The 23194-nt window shown below is 28.7% G+C and overlaps 3 protein-coding genes across 5 annotated transcripts; 1 reads left to right on the top strand and 2 right to left on the bottom strand.

The window, feature by feature from the left end:
- The first annotated feature begins 5797 nt into the window (after positions 1-5797).
- LOC101502644 (CDP-diacylglycerol--serine O-phosphatidyltransferase 1) lies at positions 5798-11747 on the top strand. Of its 3 annotated transcripts, none has more exons than XM_004496957.4 (13): positions 5798-6088; positions 7506-7786; positions 7924-7989; positions 8086-8145; positions 8275-8365; positions 8629-8683; positions 8848-8927; positions 9049-9165; positions 9281-9365; positions 10020-10111; positions 10429-10682; positions 10754-10863; positions 11297-11747. In XM_004496957.4, the coding sequence occupies exons 2-13, from the start codon at positions 7623-7625 to the stop codon at positions 11422-11424; spliced, it is 1302 nt and encodes a 433-aa protein (XP_004497014.1). In that variant the 5' UTR covers positions 5798-6088; positions 7506-7622; the 3' UTR covers positions 11425-11747. The 3 variants fall into 3 exon arrangements, with proteins under 3 accessions (XP_004497014.1, XP_004497015.1, XP_004497013.1); XM_004496958.4 differs by having other exon boundaries at positions 5801-6088; positions 10775-10863; XM_004496956.4 differs by lacking the exon at positions 5798-6088 and adding an exon at positions 6440-6802.
- Positions 11748-12811: 1064 nt separating this feature from the next.
- Positions 12812-15896, bottom strand: LOC101502963 (palmitoyl-acyl carrier protein thioesterase, chloroplastic-like). The gene is made up of 6 exons (XM_027333567.2): positions 15175-15896; positions 14710-14843; positions 14094-14207; positions 13845-14013; positions 13561-13629; positions 12812-13453 (listed from the first exon to the last, which is right to left on the bottom strand). The coding sequence occupies exons 1-6, from the start codon at positions 15529-15531 to the stop codon at positions 13106-13108; spliced, it is 1191 nt and encodes a 396-aa protein (XP_027189368.2). The 5' UTR covers positions 15532-15896; the 3' UTR covers positions 12812-13105.
- A 1037-nt stretch (positions 15897-16933) lies between these two features.
- Positions 16934-22363, bottom strand: LOC101502334 (origin of replication complex subunit 4). The gene is made up of 16 exons (XM_004496954.4): positions 22222-22363; positions 22044-22134; positions 21904-21960; positions 21761-21808; positions 20967-21017; positions 20829-20872; positions 20692-20755; positions 20403-20489; positions 20068-20159; positions 19912-19993; positions 19408-19493; positions 19212-19321; positions 17909-18001; positions 17766-17830; positions 17450-17593; positions 16934-17238 (listed from the first exon to the last, which is right to left on the bottom strand). The coding sequence occupies exons 1-16, from the start codon at positions 22332-22334 to the stop codon at positions 17203-17205; spliced, it is 1263 nt and encodes a 420-aa protein (XP_004497011.1). The 5' UTR covers positions 22335-22363; the 3' UTR covers positions 16934-17202.
- Positions 22364-23194: the final 831 nt, after the last annotated feature.

The following is a 23194-nucleotide window of genomic DNA, read 5'->3' as shown; positions in this document are numbered from 1 at the left end:
ATGTCTATAGAATCCTTTGCAATAAAACCATATGGAGATATAAAAAATATATTATTATTAATGAAAATAACATAATATATAAACATGAGTACCTTGATTACATTTTAGATATATAATTTTAGATTGATATATGTTTAATTGCTTATGTCACTGTAAATTAGGCATTGAAATATTAATATATTTTTTTTATTAGTATTTTTTTTTTTAAAACACATCATTGTTTTTATTTATTACACGTCAATTCATGATAAAATATTAACAATAACGGATTAAAAAAGTTGATATATTTTATCTAAAATTTATATTGATGCGTCAATTTATTTAACTTATTTTTATTTAAATTAAGTTAATCTAAAATGAACAATCCACCTTAAATAATAAAATTAGTGATGTTGATCATTAATGATTAATATTATATAAATATAAGAAATCAATCATAAATTATTAATTAATTTATTTTACTGATTTCTCACTTTACATATCCAAAATATATTTTACTTATATTTTATTTAATGAGTAAATCTCGTTTTAACATAAAACTGTTAAGATATTTTATAATTTGTTTAAGAAGTTTGCATAAACAAATAAAACTCGACCAATTATCTTAAACATAGACCATGACCATAAAATCAAAAGCAAATTACTTTGTAAATCAAATAATTTATTTTTGCAAACATACCAGTACGTAGTTGTGTACTCAAATTTTAATGAAAACAAATAAATCAAATATTTATGATTAAAAATAGAACAAGATGGGAAGTAAATGACCGTAAAATGAAAAATTAGAATTAACAAATTCCTTTAAGACTAGCAGCATGAAATCATTTTTAAAAAAATTTTGAAATATAAAATAATTTTTTTATTAAAAAGATAAATAATTTTTTTTATCAACATTAAATGACATTTTTTGTAAGAAATGAAAAGTAAGAATATAGGTGATAGATGAGTTGAGAGGAAAGGGAGATGATAATACTCAAAATTGCAACAAGTATTTAAAAGACTTAATTGTAATTTTGATTTTTTAATTTTTAATAATTTATAAATTCAGTTTTTCTATTTTAAAATTTTGATAGTCTATGTTCTTCTTTAAGATGGAATTAAAAAATGATGATTTATATTTTAGATGATATATGATACGATTTTATAATATAAAATTATCTATATGTATTAATTAAATTATAAAAAAAAAATTAAAAGATAAATTTTTAAAGAATTTTACTGTGATTTTATGAGTATTGATCATTCTATATAATCATATCATATATCATAATTTTTGAAATATGTTAGATCGCTATTTTTTAATTAAAAAATTAATATGAGAGACTAAAATCATCAAATTTAAATAAAAAAAAACCAATTTAATGAATTGATAAAAGTAAAAAAACTAAAATTTCAATTAAATTTATTAAAAAATCCATAAAGTAAATGTAACAATGAGTGCAATGTTTTTCTAACGTAGCTAATTATTTATTTACGATCAAATCAATTGATAGTAGAAAAGTAAGTGACGACAAATTCGGATTTTGCTGGTGTTCTATTTTTATATTGATATTACATGTATTATCCAGGAGTTATGAATTTTTGTTTTATTTATTAAATTAGATGACAATTAGCGAAATTTAATTACAGTGGTAAGAGTAAACAGATAAAAACAAAATAAGCTATAATTTTATATACTATTTCAAATTATTAAATAATTTAATGAATTTATTAATTACAGCCAAAATTACTTTATTTTTTTAAAAGTAAAATTTAAATTTTATGTATTTATAAAGATTACCATATCCATTGCAATGAGATTTTGGTACAACATTAAATGGGGAAAAAAAATTATAATGATTAAATGCAACCATAAATTAAATGTTTTCACATTATTGTTACTTTATGAAGAAAAAAATAAAACTTTTTAATTTATCACAATGGAACAAAGGGTAAAGGAAAATAGAAATAGGCATTGAGTCAAGTCAATTCTATACCTTATATTATGTTGGATTTAATTAAGTTGTATATATCCATTGCAAGGGTAAAACCGTTTTAAGTTTATCCAATTACACATCATCATGTAGACGTGTTTTAGAGTTAATTATAAAATAATTATTGGTTAGATGCAATATGATAATTACTCTTTAACATGATATTTGTTTTTGTTTTTTTTAATATTTGCTTACACATAACGGATGTTGTGCAATATAAAAAAAAATTAAAATAGAAGGGAGTTGCTCTCTAATGTCCGAATATTGTCAGAAAAGCACTTTATTATTAGAGAATTAGATGCGATAGTAATTGTATTTATAGATTTAAATATATATTTTTGTCTTTGTAAATATTATTTATTTTGATTTTATTATGTGTAAAAAAATTTATTTTGATTTATATATCTTTATAAACTCTAATAAGTTTTATAAATTTTTTTTAGTAAAAAAATGGTGACATGATTAATTTTAGATGAAGTGACACATGATGATGGTGTAATTGTTGTTGACTAAATAATATTTAATATTTAAAATTTATTTTATTAACTCATTTAATTATTTAAATAAAAACTTAAATTAATTAATAAATTAATTAAATAATAAAAACTTAATAATCTTCATCTTCAACCTCAAATTTTTTAATAAAAATTCAACAACCTTTATTTTTAACCTTAATTTTCTAACTTTAAATTATAAATTCTAATATATGAAATATTAAATAAATGGCAATAAATAAACGATGTAAAAATTAATTAAGTGTTCTAATAGTTGAGAGTTTCTAACATTTATAACATGAATACTAGTAATCTTGTTGCTTGATGCTTTCTCCTTTCCACGAATATCAATCTGCCGCCTCAAGCTGGAAATATGTTCATAAATCATTAGATATCTGATTAAAAGAATAATAACATGCTCCAGCAATGTTAAGAAAAATACGAGATTATAATTTTTAGGTTTGGATTTAGATATGAGAATTTATGATTTGAAGATTAAAAAATTAAAGTTGAAGATAAAAATTATGGAGTTTTTATTAAAATTTGTGGGGTTGAGAATGAAAATTATTGAGTTTTTATTATTTAATTAGTTAATTAATTAATTAGTTGTAAATTTTTAATTAAATAGTTACATGAGGTAGTATAATGAATTTTAATTTTAAATATTAAATAAAACCTAGTCAACAACAATTACACAATCATTATATAACACTTCATTTAAAATTAATCATATCACTATTTTTTACTAAAAAATATTCATAAGTAATTTTTTTTTAAATTTGTTATAATTTGTAAAAATATAAATCACAAAATAAAATACAGAGAATAATTATTTGTATATTTAAACATTTTTTATATTTAGTCCTAACTCTCTAATTTAAATGGAAATAATAATATAAAATTCGGATGAAAGATAAACAAAATTTAATAAAAAAAATTATTATAAAAAATATTTAAATTTCAATCCCCTCAAATAATTTATTCACTTAAATTCAACCATTTAATTTAATTAAATGTAATATTAATCTTGGCTCCCGATTTAGATACTCTATATATGGTAGACATTTTTTTTGACCAAAATTATATGATAGACATGATCATAAGGAAACAGGAAAATGAAGTAGACACCCACTTTTTTGTTTTCTTAATTAATAAAGAAGATAAGATCAAATGATATCCAACCATTAAACGTGTCGTATATACTTATTTCTACTTGTACCACTACTTTTTTTTGTTAATATAAACTTTCTACCACTACTTTTAGCAAAACATCGAGGGTCATCTTGCATTGTGAGTGTGACGTTAAAAAATAAGCTATGCCATAAAGAGTCTTAGATATACAAACAATTTGAGTACTTATGACAATAAGAGTTAGTAGTCGAATGTTGCCAAACCATTAAGTAAAGGTGGGAGACTATAATGAAAAATAATTAAATATTTTGTGGGATTTTTTATTTTCAAATCCAAAACCATCTATCATTGAAATATCTCTTTATAGTAGACTCTCTTCAGTAAATCGTATCAACAATATATAAAAAATAAAAGTGATTATTAAATCTGAAGTTAAAAATCATCATAAAAAAAAGATAGTTGTGACATAATTAAAGATGTGGCAATGATCTTCTTTAAAAATATTTTTCACCTACAAGTTAGTATTTGTAACATACATAAAATGAATTAAATTACAAACATAATCTTCACTTAATGATGTATCATACCATAGAGAACCTTCGCATTTGTCTGGTCTCACGACAAATAATTTACACGACTAAATGTATTCCTAATAAAATAATCAGATTAATATCGAGTGTTAGATAAATTTATAATTATATAATGGATGCAAAGTTTTGGGATAATTATTTTCTTTTTTATTTTATTTATTATATTACCTATTTTATTTACAATTTAATCCTTCTTCTTTAATTAAATAATTAAAATTCCCAAATATCTATACATTTATGCTATATGATACTAAACTTTGATGTGCATTATTTTCTTTCAATTTTTTTTGTTACAATTGTATTATTCCTTACCAATCAAATGATGATTTTTTTTAAATAATCGAACAAAATTTTATAACTTTAATATATTATTTGTTTATCAATAAATGTAAAAAGACAAATATGATAGTGTTCGTCTTGGACTTTTCTAAATAAATTAAGTTTATTTTGATTAATGAATTGATTTAATTACACTTTTAAACATTATATTCTACTTATATCACAAAAATAGCCCCCTCCTTAAAATCAAACATCTTGGCTCCTGTAATTCAAAATTAAATAAATAAGTCTAAATTAAAGATACAATTGTTTTTCTTATCCACTTCATTCCCATTAAATAAATGATTTTAAAATATAGAGATAATATTATTCGCCAAAAATCTTATATCCCTTATTTGATGAAGTTTTGAAATAGAAAAAAGATATAGTTGGACTATAAGAGAAGACATAACTAATTCAATAAGTCCCACTGATAAAAAGATTTTTATTTCACCATTCCGAAAATTTTTGTGTGATTGAATTTGATACATAGTTGTCAAATAAATAAGATCGAAACTAATAAACGTGTCTAAATATTTAGAATATATTATTCCAATTTTATATTAAGAGATTCAGTCATATCCTTTAGCTTAGATCAGAGAATATTTAAAAAGTGTTATTTCAATTCATATATTTTTAAATAAATTTTTATAATATTTATCTAAAATAAAATTAGATTTTTAAAAGTATAAAACAAAGAGAGCCAATAAGTAACAACTACCGACTAAGTCCACTTGAACCAATGCATCCAGATAAAAAAATAATTATCATACATGTTTTACTTACATAAAAAAAACTAGGCATGTAATTGATAAATGAATTATTTATTTTGAGATAAATAGATTGATAGTAACCCGAGACAATTAAATTTTGGACAGAAAAGAATTTAAATAATCTCTTTCATTTTATTAATTAAAAAAATATATAGTTTCCACTAATTTTAAAAAAATATTTAAAATAAAATATTCTAACGGCGAATTTATGTAGTATAAAATGAACAGCTATAAAAAAAAAGAAAAAGCATAATAATAATAATTGTTTAGAGTGAATAAGTGACGAGATGAGAAAGCATGGAAGAAGAAGAAAAAAGAAAAAGAGAAGAAGGGTAATAGTGTAATTAAAGAGAGGCGAGAAGAAGGGGAATAAAAAAGTATTGTGCAAATAATAAGAAGAAGGAAGGGCTATATAGTAATAAAAAATATAGTATAGTCCATGATTCCTGATCATCGTCATCGTGCGTATCTAAAACATCTTCAAATCCATCTTTGACCGTCGTACTCTCTCTCTCTCCTCTCTCTCTCTCTCTCTCTCTCTCTCTCTCTCATCATCATCATCACCCTTCGCCTTTTCGCCGCTCTTGCAGACTCTCTTCTTAAACCAATTACAAATACTCTCCACCATCACCACACTCTTAAATCTCTCTTTTTCACTCACACTCTTTAAATTTCATCAATACAAATTCATAATAATAAACTTCTTCTTCCGATTCATTACTCTTCAACTACATCCAACGGCTACGATCTCATCGTTTCTTCAATCGTACGCCCAGGACTCCTTTACTTGCCTCTCTTTCTCTCTATACGTAAGTATCTTCTCTTCTCTTCTCTTGTCTTCTTAAATAAACTAAAGTATTTATTTATATTTAAAAAGCGCTTTTTCTCTCTATGTTTATTAATCACTTTTTTTCATTCATAACATCACTCTCACACGCACGAACGTACTACATAGCTACTACCCTAATGTCTACTATATACTTACTCTATGCTTTTCTTTTAATGTTTTCGAATCTAGTATTTACTACCTCCTTACAACGTCATTTTCCCCCTTTTTTTTTTTGTATTCATTTCATTCTTCAATTATTTCCAATCAAGTTTTCATTTTTAGTACACCCCACTTCGCCTTTCTTATTACTTTATTTTGGGTATAATCGGTTTTTTCATTACATGCATTCACACACTCTTCAATTATGCTTTTTTATTTTTTATTTTTTTGAATTATGGCTTTTCTTTTATTATGGATGAGAATGCCAGATTTAGATCCATCATGCTGTTTTAATTGTCTTGGAAACTTCAATCTATCCGGTTTTTCATGAAATGCATTCCAAATGATACTTATTTAAATTTGGAGTTGTTTTTTTTTTTTTTAATATAAAATAATAGTTTGTTTATGTTAATGGTTTTCTGAGTAATGTGTGGTTCTTTATGATGTGCATGTGGGTGTCTTCTATGTTGAGATGCTGGCTAGTGGGCTTTGTTGAGTACAATTAGTATACTGTAGAACTTGTGATGAATCAACTGTAGGGTTCTAAATCAATGTCCTTTTTATTTTATATAGTTTTTAGAAAAATAAATATTTTTGACATAAAATTGTCTACCAGATTCTACCATAGGCTACAATTGCAAAGTTGGTGTTTGTTGTGTTGTCAATTCAGTGGATTTGTTGATGTTTCTAGTTTGGTCTTTAATTTTAAACCCTAATTAAGATGTTTTTGTTATGCAGATGTTTGGTATACTGTTAATGTACTTGATGATGTACTCTAAGTACAGTTCTTGCAGTCCACTGCAATAGATATATTATAGATATTTTGTGGTTTATTTTTTGAAGAATCTTCAGTTTGTATGTTTAAATGGAGTTGTCTTATTTATTCCACATACAGTTTGTAAGTATTATTTTATTATATGCATATTAGGGATCTAGTATTTACACAATGGTTTATGTGGTTCTTTACTCAGTATATTTCTCTTGTCAATGAAGTGCTCATATCATGAAACCAAAATGCAAATTATACATGGATATTTAACAAGATCTTATTAGTGCTCCATGTGTTATGCTAATATCTGCTGTGTCTTGTAATTATAGAAAATGAAATGTTTGGTGTGCTTTTTTATGTATGATTTGTTTTTTTTATTTTTTTATTTTTTTACTTTCATATGATGGATTTTCATTTGAATTAAGTGGACCAACTTTTTGTGATCAATTGTTTTGTTTGTTTTTTCTAGGTGATCTATTGAGGTGCATAGAACGCGGGGGGCTAGCTGTGTGGTATCTGCAAATGATCTTACTTATTTGATTTCAATTGTAGTTAGACACTAGCTTCTCGGACCGGAACACTAAACATGGAATCCAACGGTCATAGAAGAGCAAAGAGATATGATTGTGTCATTAAAGAAAATGGTGATTCCCATTTATTGTTGAATGATGATGAACATGATCCATGGACCGCGTGGGCATACAAGCCTCGCACGATCACATTGTTACTTATTGGTGCAGGCTTTCTTATGTAAGTGCTTTTGCTCGATATATTGATGCCAATAAGTTGTAGTGTGTTTTTATTAACTTTTGGTAAACTATTCGTTAATAAATTGGAAACCTTGCCCCTCACTTCATATTTTTTTTATATATGATTTTATTCACCAGTTGGGCAAGTGGAGCGCTTGATCCAGAACGAGATGCATCAGGCGATGTTGTTACTTCAGTTAAAAGGTTTGGTAGCTTTAGTTTGATTAGTGCTAATTTTTCTTTGCTTACAAATTTTGTGTGTATGATATTCTAAATGTTAACACGATTGTTTCTTTGTAGGGGTGTATGGGCAATGATTACTGTTTTTCTCACTTATTGCTTGCTGCAAGCTCCATCCACGTGAGTTTGGCATTTTTTGTTCACTTCTATTGTTATCAGATGCATGAATTAGTCTTGTGATCTGTATTCCTTTATTTACTGGAGACTTATGTGTATAATATTTTTTTCTGGTTTTCTATTTTCATTCAGGGTTCTCATTAGGCCACATCCTGCAATTTGGCGCTTGGTACATGGGATGGCTGTTGTATACCTGGTTGCTCTCACATTTTTGCTTTTTCAGGTTTGTTTTCTTTTCTTGATTTGACTGTTCTTTTTTGCATGTTTGTATATGTAACACTCAAATGTAAAGTTTATAGTTATCATTGATATATTATATATATTTTTTAAAATTTTGCATTTTGTTGGTGCATCTTTGCTCTTGATTTTTGCAAGTTTTCTTGATTTGTCTGTCTTCTGTTGCTTTTTTTTTTTGTCATCTGTCACTCTGTTTCCAGCAAGTGAATAAGAGTGAACTAACACGTACTCTTAATAATTTCCTCGCAGAAGCGCGATGATGCACGACAGTTCATGAAGTATCTTCATCCTGATCTTGGCGTTGGTAATTTAATCTCATTCTTATAATTTAAGTTTTGGATTGGTTCAAATTATTTCATTGCAGATTGGTGTTGAATTTGAGATTTGAAATGCCTAATTGGATATTGATAGTAAGCCTGATAACTTATTTCAAAATTGTAATTACTTTGTATCTTTTATTTTTGGCAGAACTTCCAGAACGATCTTATGGTGCTGATTGTCGCATATATCTACCTGAAAACCCTGCTAGCAGGTTTAAGAATGTTTATGTATGATTTCTTCTTTTACATCTTTGTGTTTTTCCTACTATCTCCAAATATCTCATTGATCTTTGCTTCATCATTTTGGCATCTAACGTTGGAGGTTATTTATTAAACTTTGTTTTTTCAGGAGACACTTTTTGATGAGTTTGTTCTTGCACACATTATTGGATGGTGGGGGAAGGCGATATTGATTCGTAATCAGCCTCTTCTTTGGGTGCTATCAATTGGTTTTGAGTTGATGGAGGTTAGCACTGATATTATTCATAACATCTACTTTTTTTTACACAAAGTTGGTTTTTTATTGACTTGGTATATGTCTTCTGTGTTCTTTACAAACCGTTCTATGCTGTCATCTTCAGCTTACTTTTCGTCACATGTTACCGAATTTCAATGAGTGCTGGTGGGACAGTATTATTCTGGACATCTTGATCTGCAATTGGTTTGGTAAGAGTTTTGGATTCATTTTCATTTGACTTTATGGCAAGCTGCGTGTGGTTGATAAGTCGAAGCATGAACTTGTTCATCTCATTCCTAGTCAAATTGGGGGCAGCCCTATAAATGTAGAAGCTTGTAGGATAATACTATATGTTAATATATCTTTACTGTCTGAATCCTAAAGGTGTGTATATATATATACATGCTTTCATTATCTTGGATGAGAATTATTAAACTGTAGTAGATGTGTATAGTTTGGTAATGTTTTTACATGCCTTCTAAGGAGAACTTATTTTCAGACAATGTTGAACCTTCCATTTTACATCAAAATTTCAATGATTTAACAAGTAGTTGTACTTGGTGTTGGTTTTGTTGTTGATAATTTTATCTTTAGAATGATGTTCAAACCTACTAATATTCTTAGTTTGATTATATTTTTCATGCAAATTATGTTTCTGTTATCTATACTGATTATGGATAGATCAAGTGCACTTTAGTGATTCTTTTTGAGATGTAGTTGATGATTGGAGTGGTATTCAGTAAAATATTTTTTGTGTTGTTGATTTGTTTAAAATATTTTTTTTTTGTAATTAGTGTCTTCTTTCTTGCATTCAAATTGCCACAAATGTTTGTAACATCTTCTACTTTGGTTTAATCTTGCAGGAATTTGGGCCGGAATGCATACTGTTCGGTACTTTGATGGGAAAACATACAAGTGGGTTGGTCTTAGCCGCCAGCCTAATATAATAGGAAAAGTAAGTATTTATTTATTTATTTATATATTCATTTTTGTTTGTTTTATCATAATTTATTCAATTAAGCTTGAATCTTCAATTTCTATTCGAATCGAAATTACCTGTGATACTTTTTCATAGCGATACTTATTTTTTCATAATTTTTTTCTTTCACTAAAACCGTGTTTCTGATATTGCCATAACTAGTACACTCACCTTCACTTCACCATGATACAAATATTGACTATGACAGAATGTTAACTATTTTTATTTGTGAATTTATTATGATTGCTAAGGCGTTTGAATGTGATTTTAATGATCTGTGATCGTTAATATAGGTGAAACGAACATTAGGCCAATTCACACCGGCTCAATGGGACAAAGACGAGTGGCATCCATTGCAGGGTCCGTGGCGTTTTATTCAAGTCCTTAGTCTTTGCATTGTATTTTTGACAGTAGAGCTCAACACATTCTTTTTGAAGTTTTGTCTATGGATACCTCCACGAAATTCAGTTGTTATATATAGGTTAATTTTGTGGTGGTTACTTGCAATTCCAACAATTCGCGAATACAACACATACCTTCAAGACAGGTAACATTCTCAATCTCTCATGTTGATGAATGACACCATCCTTATCAATTTTTTAACATTTTGTCACATAGTCTTTGTGAACATTTTTTCAGTAAGCCAGTGAAAAAGGTTGGAGCTTATTGTTGGCTCTCCCTCGCCATTTGTATTGTAGAACTTCTCATTTGCATCAAATTTGGACATGGTAGGTCTTTCATCTTCTGTGCTATTATTTCTATATCCATATTATATACTCGGATTGTATAGTATATGGTCTTAGTCGAGTCTCATAACTACATCTCATATAGTAGCTGCAAGAATATTTGATATGCACTAAGACCATACTATAATACATGTCCATGAGGCTTTATTATTTGAGAGTAATTGGTATGCATTAATAGTGTGAAACTTTTTTATACATATATCTAATCACAGTTTCATCATGTAGATATTTATAGATATTTGAGAAACTAATATAACATAATGATATCATGGTGTAATTTGATTGTCTTAAAAAGTTTTATATTGACAATATATAGAAATTAAATACTTATTATTTAGACCATACTATGCACTAAATACATATGCACGATGCTTTATATTCACGATTGATTTAATCTTCGGTTTTGTTTGCGCAGGCTTATATCCGAAGTCGATGCCTTTGTGGCTGGTTATTTTGTGGTCATCTGTTGGAGTGGGAATTGTTACATTTTTGGTTCTATGGTCTTGGCAATTGCATCGGAGTCTAGAAAGAAAGAGGCGATAAATTAATTTTTACTACTATTGTAGTGCAATATTATTATTATTATTCTTTGATTCCTTGTTAATTTTGATGGGTATTCTATTCATAGGAGCCATACAGTGTGTAAATACTATCACCAACCTCCTCCTCATAATTGTAAATGTTTGCGCGATTATTCATTCTTTTTCCTAAGGTAGAGAGAATCACTGGACCATACTGTATTTCTGGCAGAGGCTAAATAGGTTTGTTTTGCCAATTTCTGAAATTTGGAAGTTGGAATGAATCAATCATTCTGAAACGTGTATTCAGTCATTTCAATGAAAATTCACATTGTATGCATTGATTTATCTATTATGTGTGATGATTCTTTGACAGTGGAAAAAGTTTTAGCATCAAACTTAAAATACATTTGTAATTTAACTAATGTATAGTATATTAAGTATTAATTTACCTAAAATATTAAAAAATTTAATAATATTTTTTGAAATTAATTTGCACACATTAGTGGAAAAGGTTTTACATTAATGATAAATCATAATCTATTTATATGTATTATTTTTAAAGTTGTTAGGATTGAAGTTAAACATTTACAAATATTTTATAAATTGAAATCATTTTTTTCAATTTGTTATTAAGTTTAGGGTTATGGTGTTACTTTTATTGCAATGGTTTGTAAAAGTTATCATTTCTCTCTTTGCTGAGGGTATTGTTTGAATAGGATTTGACGATGTTCATCCAATCTTTCATCTTTGTTCATTTTCACTTGTTCTTAGTTTTATGTAGTATAAAATATAGTATCAAATTCTAATTTTCTGTAATGTATTGAGGGACATTTGGGTAAAATCGAAGGAGCGAATGAATTTTTTTCTCATCCTTTAGAGCTTGTATGGGCCTTTGGCCTTTGGCCCAACATGTTTCTAAAAGATTATAAAAAATTATAAAAAATACTATTAAAAGTGTGATTTTGATAGTATTTTTTGTACAACTAATTAAAATTTGGAGTTGGATGAACAATCATCTAAACTCCATACTTCAGTGTCTCTATTATTGTTGGTTGATCCGTTCATAATATCGTTACGAACAAAAAAATGTACTTAAAAACTAAAAAAGTTTTATATAAATATCAAAATATATTTTTACATGAATTTTAAAAAGTAACATAATAATATTTTTTGTCAACAAGTAATATTGTAAAATGATACTACAAAGAATATAAACTAACGTACTTTTACATCATAAGTTCATAATTTATATTTTGAATTTTTAAAAAGAGTTTCTAATTTTTCTAATCAGCATCACAGATTTCTTCAACCTTTTCTGTTGAGGTTCTTAACTCAACAAAATTTTCAAACTTTTTTTTAATGAAGTACAGTAAAATATGAGTATATCATAGATAAAAACACCAAATTTAATATGTAGAGATTGAAACATTTGTTGACCATAAAACTATAATTCATTATAAATAAATTATTATCATATTTCACACCCGTATCATGAATTACATTAGGAACATACTCATAACTTCTTAAATTTTCATTGTCAGTCACTTTCTTTGTATCTTTATTTTGTTTACTCCAACAATGTCTTCCCATCATATGTCATTTTCATATAATCCAATAATTTCTTGTTGAGGACACCATAGTCCAAATTGAAGTTTTGTTCCTTCCAAGTTCCCAATTCACAAAAACTACTTCCACACACATTACTAGGTAGAAAATGGTAGTGTAGTGATTTTCCTCTTCCAGATAGTTTTTCCTCTAACAATTTCTTCATTTTGTTTTTCTCCTTTGGCTTGTAATAGATGTGTATACCTTATTGGCCTTTGTTCAAGGTAACTCAAAACTCCACCGCCATTAATAATATCTGATGATGCTAAGGATAATCCATTAAACAAACTTTTACAATAATTTGGTTCAACCATACCATTAAGTACTATTTCATCTTCTTCAGGTTCACATAATGATTGAACTATATCTGAACTTCCACATTCTCTTCTGTACTCTAATGTTATACCAGATAATTGGTGGCTCTCTAGAATTTGGTCAGGGATAGTCTGTAAAATAATCAATAATAATTTTTTTTTAAAAGTTAACTAGGATATTTTAATGATACTAATGTTGAAGAATGATGAGTAGATAATATTTTTGGTTTTTAATTTACCTCAAGCATCCATCTTAGATACTTTACATTATTAACATGTTGGTTCATGTCCAAATCACTTCTCTTGGGCTGCAAAATAAACATACACAAAATTATTATTTTATACTTTTTTTTTCGCCGTGGCAGGATTTACTTAAACTATAATGGAGTGTTTTAAAAATATGTTTGCAACCACAATCTAAGTTGCAACATTAAAGTTTATTTTTATTGTTTGAAAACGTGACATGAAACTACATCAGCTGCATTTGACTGCAGTTATTGGTATAATGCATAAAATGGAATACCTTCAAATCGGAATTCATGTATTTTGCTTCTTTGTTCAATTTGAGGATTTTTTCAGGAGAATCTTCTTTTATTGCTTGCTTCTCTATAAACCAAGGTGCAAGTTCATCCCTCACCTCTTCTGGCATTTTCGAAAGACGTCTTGTTTTACGGTTCATCATCACCCATGTGCTGTTTCATGTGCTAATCTCAATCAGAACAGGTATAAAAAAATTTAGAGAAATTGTGCTAGACATGTATGTATACCGTACCTTGTTGCACGAGCGAAAATTTGGCCTGTGGCTTGACTTCTTATGAGCCAGTCGCGTCGCATACCGTTCTTGCCCGATGCTCCAACCCATGTGTCAATTTCTACTACCTCTCCCCTGTCACATGTTAAGTGTACTACTTGTTATTATGGTTCTGTCACGAAGTTTTAGTTTTTTTGACAGTAAAACAAAAATTCATACCAGTAAAATTAACTGTCTCAAATCTTCAGTAAAATTTGTGAAGATTATGGCTAGCTAGTCACAAGGTATAATTCTGGCTACGATGTACCAACTTTGTTTACTGTATAGTTTGGAATGGCCATGGCCCATGATGGATTAAAATATAGAGTATTTTAGTGAAATTTTATACATTTACTTATTTGACAAAACATATCTCTATTATTTTAAAACTTAAAATGCTATATATAGGACAAGTGATCTGTAATATGGAGAAAATTTCTAGGAGAGAACCTCCAAGAAATAGTACTTTTTTTTGTCAAGTATGAATTATCTGAAGTAGCATGAAAGCTATCAAATTCTGTCTTCCAACAAGGGTGCTAATGTACATTATCATATTTTCTCTTTGTATAATAATTATTAATTAAAAAGAGGGAGTTACCAAATGGGATAATAATCAATGAGAACTTGCATTCTTGATACAACCCAAATGAGATCGTTCCTCATCATTCCATGTGTTGCTCCAAACCCATCACTCAGTAGTCCTGACATCCATACATGGTTTAATGCTGTTTCCTGCATAAAAATTAATATACAGTTAATTAAGCTAGCTTTAGATGGAAATAAGTCCCTGTGATTTTTTATAAAGTAATTCAACTTAGGCTAAGTTTGGATTGGCTTATAAACAATGTATTTGAATTTATGTACTGGTATAAGCACTTCATAGGGTGTATGGAAGAGCTTATGACATGTCCTGAAGATGTTTTTAGAAATTAAGTTGAAAACACCTTACAGACAAAATGTTTTTAGAAATTTTATCAAACAGTCTTATAAATGTTTGTATCAATAGATAAGCGCAAATAAAGGGAAAATAGTAATTGAAATTGTGTGATTAATGTTGAATTGCCTGAAGAAGATTGAGGATGCTTTCAAGTGTAGCAGTTTTATCAGGACCAACTTCATAGGACCTAATGACAACAGTTTGTCTATAACCAACACCACCTTCAACAATGAGAGCTTGACGATGAGGATCAACCAATTGCTTCTTTGTTGGAATGTTTTGGCGTTGACCATTTTCAACAAGTATAGTAGGTGCAGCTTCAGCTGTTTGACTAAGTGATTCAACTTTAATTGGAGACCTAAAACTCCCATTCATTCTTATGCTACTATTATTCAATTGGTCATGGTGGTTTTCTTTCATGGAACAACACTTTACATGAAAAGAAGAAGCTGAAATATATGTGAAATTAGTAACAGAAGTCATTCTTCTATTTTATTTTTGGTTTTTGTGAATATGACACACCAAAAGGTATGGAAGGAGAGAGAGGATGGAAATGAAACATGTATATATATAGTTTTGATATTGGACGGATTGAACAAAGAGAGGACTTCGAAAAATGAGAGACAAAGATGTGAACCTTGGGATTTAGCTGACAAATCAAAGAGGAATTGCATGGTTTTTGATGCATATGTGGAAGTAGCTTTCTAAGAAAGGAAAGGCACGACATTGAACAGATCGATCAGCTAAAATGAGACAAAAGCAACTGTTTAGTTTGTGTCAGGAAATTATGTTAGTTTCTGAAACATAGGAATAGGAATTCTCTTGAGCACTAGATACTCTACTAACTTGACATCATAAAACCTTGTCCTCTGCCACATATATATTTTATTTATAAATTTGTCCTCATCCTTATTAATACTGCTAATATTTAACTTATATACATGTATAGTCCCTCTAAAAAGTTTTTACAATGTAAAACGTTTTTATTTTTTATGATGTTAATCAGTTACAATTATAAAATAATTATAAATGTTTTGTTTATTTTTTGTATTTCCTTCTAAATTTACACATAATTAGTGATGATGTAATCCACGTAATTTAAATTTTCTTTTTACACTAACAATACAATAAAAATTCAGGGATATAAAATTTAAATTGTTGCATAGAGTCACATACAGTATAAAACTTAGCAAAAATACAGTCGACACCATCCGATTACCTTTATCGCGAAATCAAAATATAAGATTTTTATATATAATTATATATATGATTTAATATTTTTATTTTATAAATTATTTTCATGATAATTCTCTTCATTTTAAGCAAAGTCACATTTTAAAATCATTTTATTTATTTAAAAACTAAGAAATCAACTCATGCACCTAATGCTTTACACCGATGTAAATTAAGTATTTATATATTGAAGCTAACAATATAAAACAAAATTGAGAATTAACGTCTGCTTGGTATTTCTGCAAGTAAAAGACATGTTATTTTTTGTACTGTATCTGTACGAACGATATTGTTCCGGGCGATTACTTCGATTGGGTCTATTGATTTCATTCCTTGTCAATTGTGTCTCTGTTTCATCTATATATCATCCAGACTCAGATAAATGAGATAAAAGATTCTATCATGTTGGTCAAATTAAAAACTAGTAATATTTAATAAAGTTTATAGATCATACCGTTCACTAAGGATTGATAGAAACATTAAAGAAAATTGTATTCCCCCTCAATCGAAGTCCGGAATGTTTATTCCAAAGTAGGGGGAGGAATTTGTTTTGATCATTCACCCCACCCAATATATTCGATTTTGTTTTTTAGCTTGAACAGTCAATTTAAAGGTTATAACATACACACTTCATGTGTGTACAAGTGAAAACTGTTAAAAGGTAGCTTGCTAAATACTTTTGATGGCATAACTTGCTTATACATTCCTTAAAAATAATGGAGTACATATACAGAAATTTGTTTGCTTAAAGGAAAGGAATACAGATTTCATTTCCATGTACATCAATTGTAATCAAGGAAAAGTGTTGACTAAACAAAATAGACACATCTTTCTTCACAGACAAGCTGATCTTATCAAAATTTGTAATCATACCACATATAAGACCAACGTGAGGCAGCAAAGAATTGTGGTCTTCAGGTGTTAGACTTCACGTTCTATTAACTTTTGAAGGATAGCCTGCCAAAACATACAAATTAACAAATTATGCTCTCAATACCTACCTACCTACCTCTGCATGTGACATATAACAATGATCGAAAGAAGTTGCAAATATATTATAGCAGAAAAAAAAGAACCCAAAACACAATCAAATTATCAAGTGATTCATAATGTAGCATAAAAAATTAAAAATAAAATACAGGTGGGTTTGTTTTGACAGTTAACTTACAGGGCATGATTGATATGCCTTTAGTCCCTGATGCAGTTCAGCAGACGAAATTAAGAGTTTTACAGGACGAAATTCAGCAGACAAACTATGTCCTCTATTGTCTGTGAAACATATCAATTCACGGTGTATAAGGTGTTCAAATGCCTGCACACACATAAAAAATACCACCAAATAAGCTTGGGATTGGTGTTTGATGCTCATAGGAAACATACCACAACAACTATTTCCTTTTTTTGGACAAGTATAACAACCATTTTCTTATATATATGTATATCTGCACGTTTGGCTAAGAAATCATCAAAGCAAGAGCACACACCCTTAAACAGACATTCCGTGCATAGTAATCAGAAGTCTGGAAAGAATCATGTATGATTTTATACTCTGCAAGATATGGCAGATGCATCAGTTAAGGAATAAAGTGATAAGTATAATAATGAAATGAAAAACAACGAATATCACCTTTCATTACTGTATTGAAGTTACATAAGTTTTGCTCTTTAACTTCCAATCTCTTCATGCATACCAAAATATAAAGTTCTAAAATGGAGCAATCTGCTTGCAATTTGAAGATATAACCAAAATGCCATTAGTTTCTTCATAAAGAGTAGTGGGAGGGAATTGAAAATGCAATTGCCTTTTTTCCCAGTTTTCTTCAACTAAAGAATACAGTAATCTTTTGCAGACTTAAATGTGACTTTAAAATCCTTGTACCACACTCAATAAGTTTTTAATTTTTATCATAGAGTTTAAGAACCCAAGAAGTAATTATTATCCAAGAATATCATCTCATACGACACAACAGTTTTCTATCCCTGAACACATAATAGGTTATATGGAAAAAAACTCATGTCTTATAACTTACAAGATTCACATGTTTTGTCTTCAACTTGGACATGAAGTCCTATAACAAAATAAATACACTAGAAATTTTAAATATGCCTATACATTCTTCTCTTCCAATCATGTAAGGTCGGACAAATAAATTTTCTGAATTGTTAGTTACCATAGTAGTTATTGTTAGAATTTAGAAAATATCTTATAATATCTATTATATTATATTAGAGTATCTTGAATTATTCCCTATGATCAATTTATAATCATAGAGATATCTCTCATTATTATTATGATTTATTCCTGATTTAGGATTGAGTCTATGTTTCTCTATAAATAGAGATTAATATTGAGTCTTTTGTAATCAAGTTAGCATAAAGCTCTTATCAATAATATTCAAATCCTTATTATTTTCTCTTCTCATTTTCTCTAAAATCCCACAACTTCAACAGTTATTATCTTCCCCAATTACCATTGATCTGGTCTACAAACTTAATTATGAGGAGAAAGATTTCCACTTTAATCAGTCTATACAAACACCCCACCAACTAACTACCCCCTCCCTGTAAAAACAGCATATAAGCAGATAACTATTGAGTAATTTGCTTCTTTGGTCCCAGTGTTGAAGTTCTGCCATATTTTTGACCATTTAAGAAGTTATAGTTTCTGGAGAAGTATGGCATGATGAGAGAGAGCACTAATGCAGCATTTTTTAAATGAAACTAAATGAACAATAATTATAGCATGAAAAAAGAATCCATCATCTAGTATACCAAATTATAAAGAAAACACCAAGGGAAGAAACCAAGACTCATCAAATGGGAACACGTAGGAACTTGATGAAATCTCTAATGCATAAAGAAGAGCATATTATAAGGTCTTTGAATGTGTGCTGACTGTCACATAATAAACTGCAAAAAAATTGTCATACTTCTTAAACATTCCAGTTTGGGCTGTCTCTGAATACTTGAAAAAGCAGTTTCAAAGTTTTCCCGCGACAGAAACCCAATCTGCAAATCCATGTGAGAGACTGCACAGTATCTGGAAAATCAACAAACTCGCTTACGTTTGGGAGGATAGTTTATTTGATATTTAAAAGCTAATAGAAGTGTGAAAAAAATACTTACAGGAACCTCAACAAATGTTTGACCGAGGAGTCATAACTCAAATATTTATCGAAGATTTCTTTGAACCTTCTGTCATCTATAATATTCTGTAATTTGTAAAGGAACTTTTTACCAGGTACAGAAATGTGAATTTCCAATAATCAAGAAAAATACAAAGGTGTAAATTTCCCTATGCAAATGATAGATTTTATAGACATGAAATAGCTGTAGTCGATGAATCGATTATTCATAGAAACACACAAAGATCTGAAAAGGGTTGCAACAACATTTCATTCTGGATAGCTCACAAGCTTATATAATATGAACACAAAAATGTATGCACTATGGGTTAGCATCCAATCCAACTATTAAGTATTCACAATTTCAGAATATAGCTTTCGTCCAAACTCCGATCCAAGTAATCTATGAAATGGATAAATCTTAATGGATGGCCCTCCTATTCATTCTGAAAGCCCTTTAATGAACTAGATTCAACATAAAAACCACTCGGGATAAAAAGGATACCTGGACCTTCCGATTAAATTCAACAGCATAATCAGATGGAAGGCTTGAATCTATTGGTAATGTCAGCATATGCACCAATAATCTGCATAATAAACAGTAGTCGTTTGATATCATATTCGGCATGGTCCATTCCAAAGAGAATTACAATTTATCTACCTTTGTGAATCTTCTACTGAAGGTGGTAAGAACAGCAGCTTTCTGTGTGAAAAACGAGATCGTACTCTTTTCTCCAATAGCTGATCTGCATCCTGCAGGTTCGATTATTTTGATTTGTAAAAGTTATGTCATTATCTCCAAGCACCCTATGCAATGATAGATTCTCAAAATAAATGAGCAACATATATTGGAAAACTCCAAACTAATAATAATACTTTGTAAATCACAATACTATCAATTAAAAGAAATTCTGTTTTTTTAACCTATGTATAGACATTCAGATGTGACCATATTCATAACTACGGAAAAAAAGGAAATAAATGTAAAGCACATACCAGGCGGCAACTAATGCCTAGAACTACAGCTTGTGATGATACTGATTGCATTGCATCTAGCAAGCTATAAAGTAACCGCTGTTTACCCTACAAAAAAATTAGTAAGAACAGAGAAGTAAATGTATGATTAAAGAAGTCAAACCCAAACATATTATAGAAAACATTTCACACAGGCCACAAGTTAAATGAATTAATATCGTAAGAAGTTGATCATAACTACAATCATAACCAGAATTTTATACTAAGCTTTTGAGTAACGGTGAAAGGGGAATAGAAAGTAGAGCCTTACTTGAGCAAAGAGGTCAAACTCATCTAAAATAAATATTACAGTTTTATGTGCTAATCCGCATTCCCTACAAAACAAAGATAATAGATGCTTTAGAAATTTCAAAATTTTCATTTTTCAACCAAGAAAACTTCACTCACTTTAGCACAGCGACCATAAATTGGGAGTTGTCATCAGATGATGCCTACAAAAGATCCATATCAGAATCAACAAATCAATGTACCATTGCCACAGCTGTAAATGTATAGTACGAATTGTGTGTAAGTAAGTCATGTTACCGCTTTTGAGAATAGCAATTGATGCTCCATGCATAACTGCCTAGCTATTTCCTGATTGATCATCATTTGCAACAAATGATGAGATACCATACAAGAAAAGGCAGCTGTGCAACTTAAATCTACTAGTTCAAACAATTTCTATAATATGATTTAGAAGTTCTATAACATGCCAAACCGAAACATCAGGGGGTTCTTGCCTAACCAGAAATAACCTAAGGTAACTGTTTATCACTCAATTCCTTTGAAGGTTCACTAGTTTGTGGCCGGAGAAAAATTCAACCGGAATTCAGAACGGCCATAGTCACAGTTCCTCAAGAAGAAGAATCTATAAGCTCCCTAGCGAACTCATTGTTGAAGATTATTATATAGTGAAGTTAAGTAGTTTATCCCTCAACTATTCCTCATGCTAAACAATGTTCGTTTATTATTTAGGCAAGACTGAAAACATAACTTGAAAAACAAATTAGGCAAATTAAAGAAGACTAGCTTCATCAAAATCATTGTCATCTGTAAGTCAAACACTCAACATAAGGAACCTAAAAAATCAGAATACATTAGATAACTATTTACTTTAGAGAATAAAAAGATGCATGTGTCTAGGCTTCAAATCCTGTGTATGGGAATAGAGCTGCATTTGTTGGGAGAGGAGTTGTCCCTTTACTGATACTCTACATTCTCGGGAGATTAAACCTATAACTATAACTACCGACTGTGGGGATAGTTCAGGTCGATTTTCGGATAAATAATTACGAGGAAATTATAATATGGTAGGTGTTTGAAGTTAGTATGAGAACCTTGAATGCAGAAATGTCATCACTATGTAAAAGCCCACTCAACCTAACCTGCAAAAATTCATGAAAAATATAATTCAGAGTAAAACCAAACATTCCCAATATTAATAATTTGTGTTAATTTATGGAGGTAACGAATTGAATACCACTGAAATGGAGTCCGGAAATTGAATCAACAAATCTTGAATAACAAGATCCAAAACCTAAAAAGAGAAGACACAGTGAAAAACATAAAGTACGGAAGAAACCCTTGAGTAGTTGATGTGTGTGGAATAGAGGAACAAACCGCAATCTTCCCGGAGCCACGTGGACCGAGAAGTAGAATAGAATTGTTGCACGCTTCCGCGACGGAACTTGAAATCATGAATTTCAACTTGCTGGTGATAATTGATTGATAAAATAAGTGAGAGTTAGTGAATTTTGATTATTATTAAATTGAGAAGAATAATAGTAGAGTAAACAACCTATAGTTGGAGTCTGGAGAATCTTTGAAGATGAATGTGGTACCGCAGATTCTGGTTCGAAGTAGATTCAACGCTTTCACTGTGTGATTCTCTCCCTCCGTTTCCATTGTCATTGCCGTTGCCGGTGAATGATACAAGAATATTTGGCGGGAAGAGAACAATAAACACGATTATATATATTTATTTTATATTTTTACGTAAATAAAATGGGCCACGTGTTAGGCCCAATTAATTAGATATAATTTACAATTTTCTTTTACTCATAGGTATAATTTACTTTGTTAAAATGCTTAGATATAAATATAATTTGTTAGATCAACTATACTCATAATCAGCATAGCACTTAAAATAAGACTAGTTTGTGTTGGAATTGTTGTAGAAAGAAGCATATGCATGTTGAGTTTACTATAATTATTTGTTGTTTTGACATTATACGTTTTTGTGATATGTAAAAACCAAAACCATAAATTAAATATGAATTTATATATATATATATATATATATATATATGGCCTCTATATAAATCTCAAACAATGGGTAAATCAAATTTAAATTTATGTACAAGGACTCCATATAACCTCAAATAATAGGATATTTGCACACATAAAAATTTGAAAATATTTTTCATAAATATATAATTTTTTATCATGAAAAAAAAACTAATTTAAATGTGTATTCCAAATTAATTCATTGCAAATTTAAATTCCATTACATAAACTTTTAAAAAATATTCATAGCTTCACTAAATTTATAATAGTAAAGGGTTACAACAACTAAAATAAAAATATAAAAGTTCAATATTATTTTTGCAATTTTATATTATTAAAGTGATAGAAATATTGGAATATATATGTCTAATTTTTTTTGTTTATAATGCATACCAACAAAAATACTGATAGAATGCAATCTCCGTGTGCTTATTTAAAAAAAAAAAAAAAAAAAAAAAAAAAAGAAAGGGGTAAAAATTAAAGGG

This window comes from Cicer arietinum, chromosome 4 (assembly GCF_000331145.2).
Source record: "Cicer arietinum cultivar CDC Frontier isolate Library 1 chromosome 4, Cicar.CDCFrontier_v2.0, whole genome shotgun sequence".
Lineage (NCBI taxonomy): Eukaryota > Viridiplantae > Streptophyta > Magnoliopsida > Fabales > Fabaceae > Cicer > Cicer arietinum.
The sequence above is the reverse complement of the archived record's forward strand: the minus strand, read 5'-3'. Positions and strand labels throughout refer to the sequence as shown.

Coding starts and splice junctions, on each gene's coding strand:
- LOC101502334 (XM_004496954.4), bottom strand. CDS start 22,334: ATGACAATGGAAACGGAGGGAGAGAATCACACAGTGAAAGCGTTGAAT. Junction 21,961..22,043: donor GTGGCTCCGGGAAGATTGCG/GTTTGTTCCTCT, acceptor TTCTCTTTTTAG/GTTTTGGATCTTGTTATTCA. Junction 20,756..20,828: donor TTTATGGTCGCTGTGCTAAA/GTGAGTGAAGTT, acceptor TTTGTTTTGTAG/GGAATGCGGATTAGCACATA.
- LOC101502644 (XM_004496957.4), top strand. CDS start 7,623: ATGGAATCCAACGGTCATAGAAGAGCAAAGAGATATGATTGTGTCATT. Junction 8,684..8,847: donor TCATCCTGATCTTGGCGTTG/GTAATTTAATCT, acceptor TATTTTTGGCAG/AACTTCCAGAACGATCTTAT. Junction 9,366..10,019: donor CTTGATCTGCAATTGGTTTG/GTAAGAGTTTTG, acceptor TTAATCTTGCAG/GAATTTGGGCCGGAATGCAT.
- LOC101502963 (XM_027333567.2), bottom strand. CDS start 15,531: ATGACTTCTGTTACTAATTTCACATATATTTCAGCTTCTTCTTTTCAT. Junction 13,630..13,844: donor ACATGAATTCCGATTTGAAG/GTATTCCATTTT, acceptor TTTATTTTGCAG/CCCAAGAGAAGTGATTTGGA. Junction 13,454..13,560: donor ATCTAAGATGGATGCTTGAG/GTAAATTAAAAA, acceptor ATTATTTTACAG/ACTATCCCTGACCAAATTCT.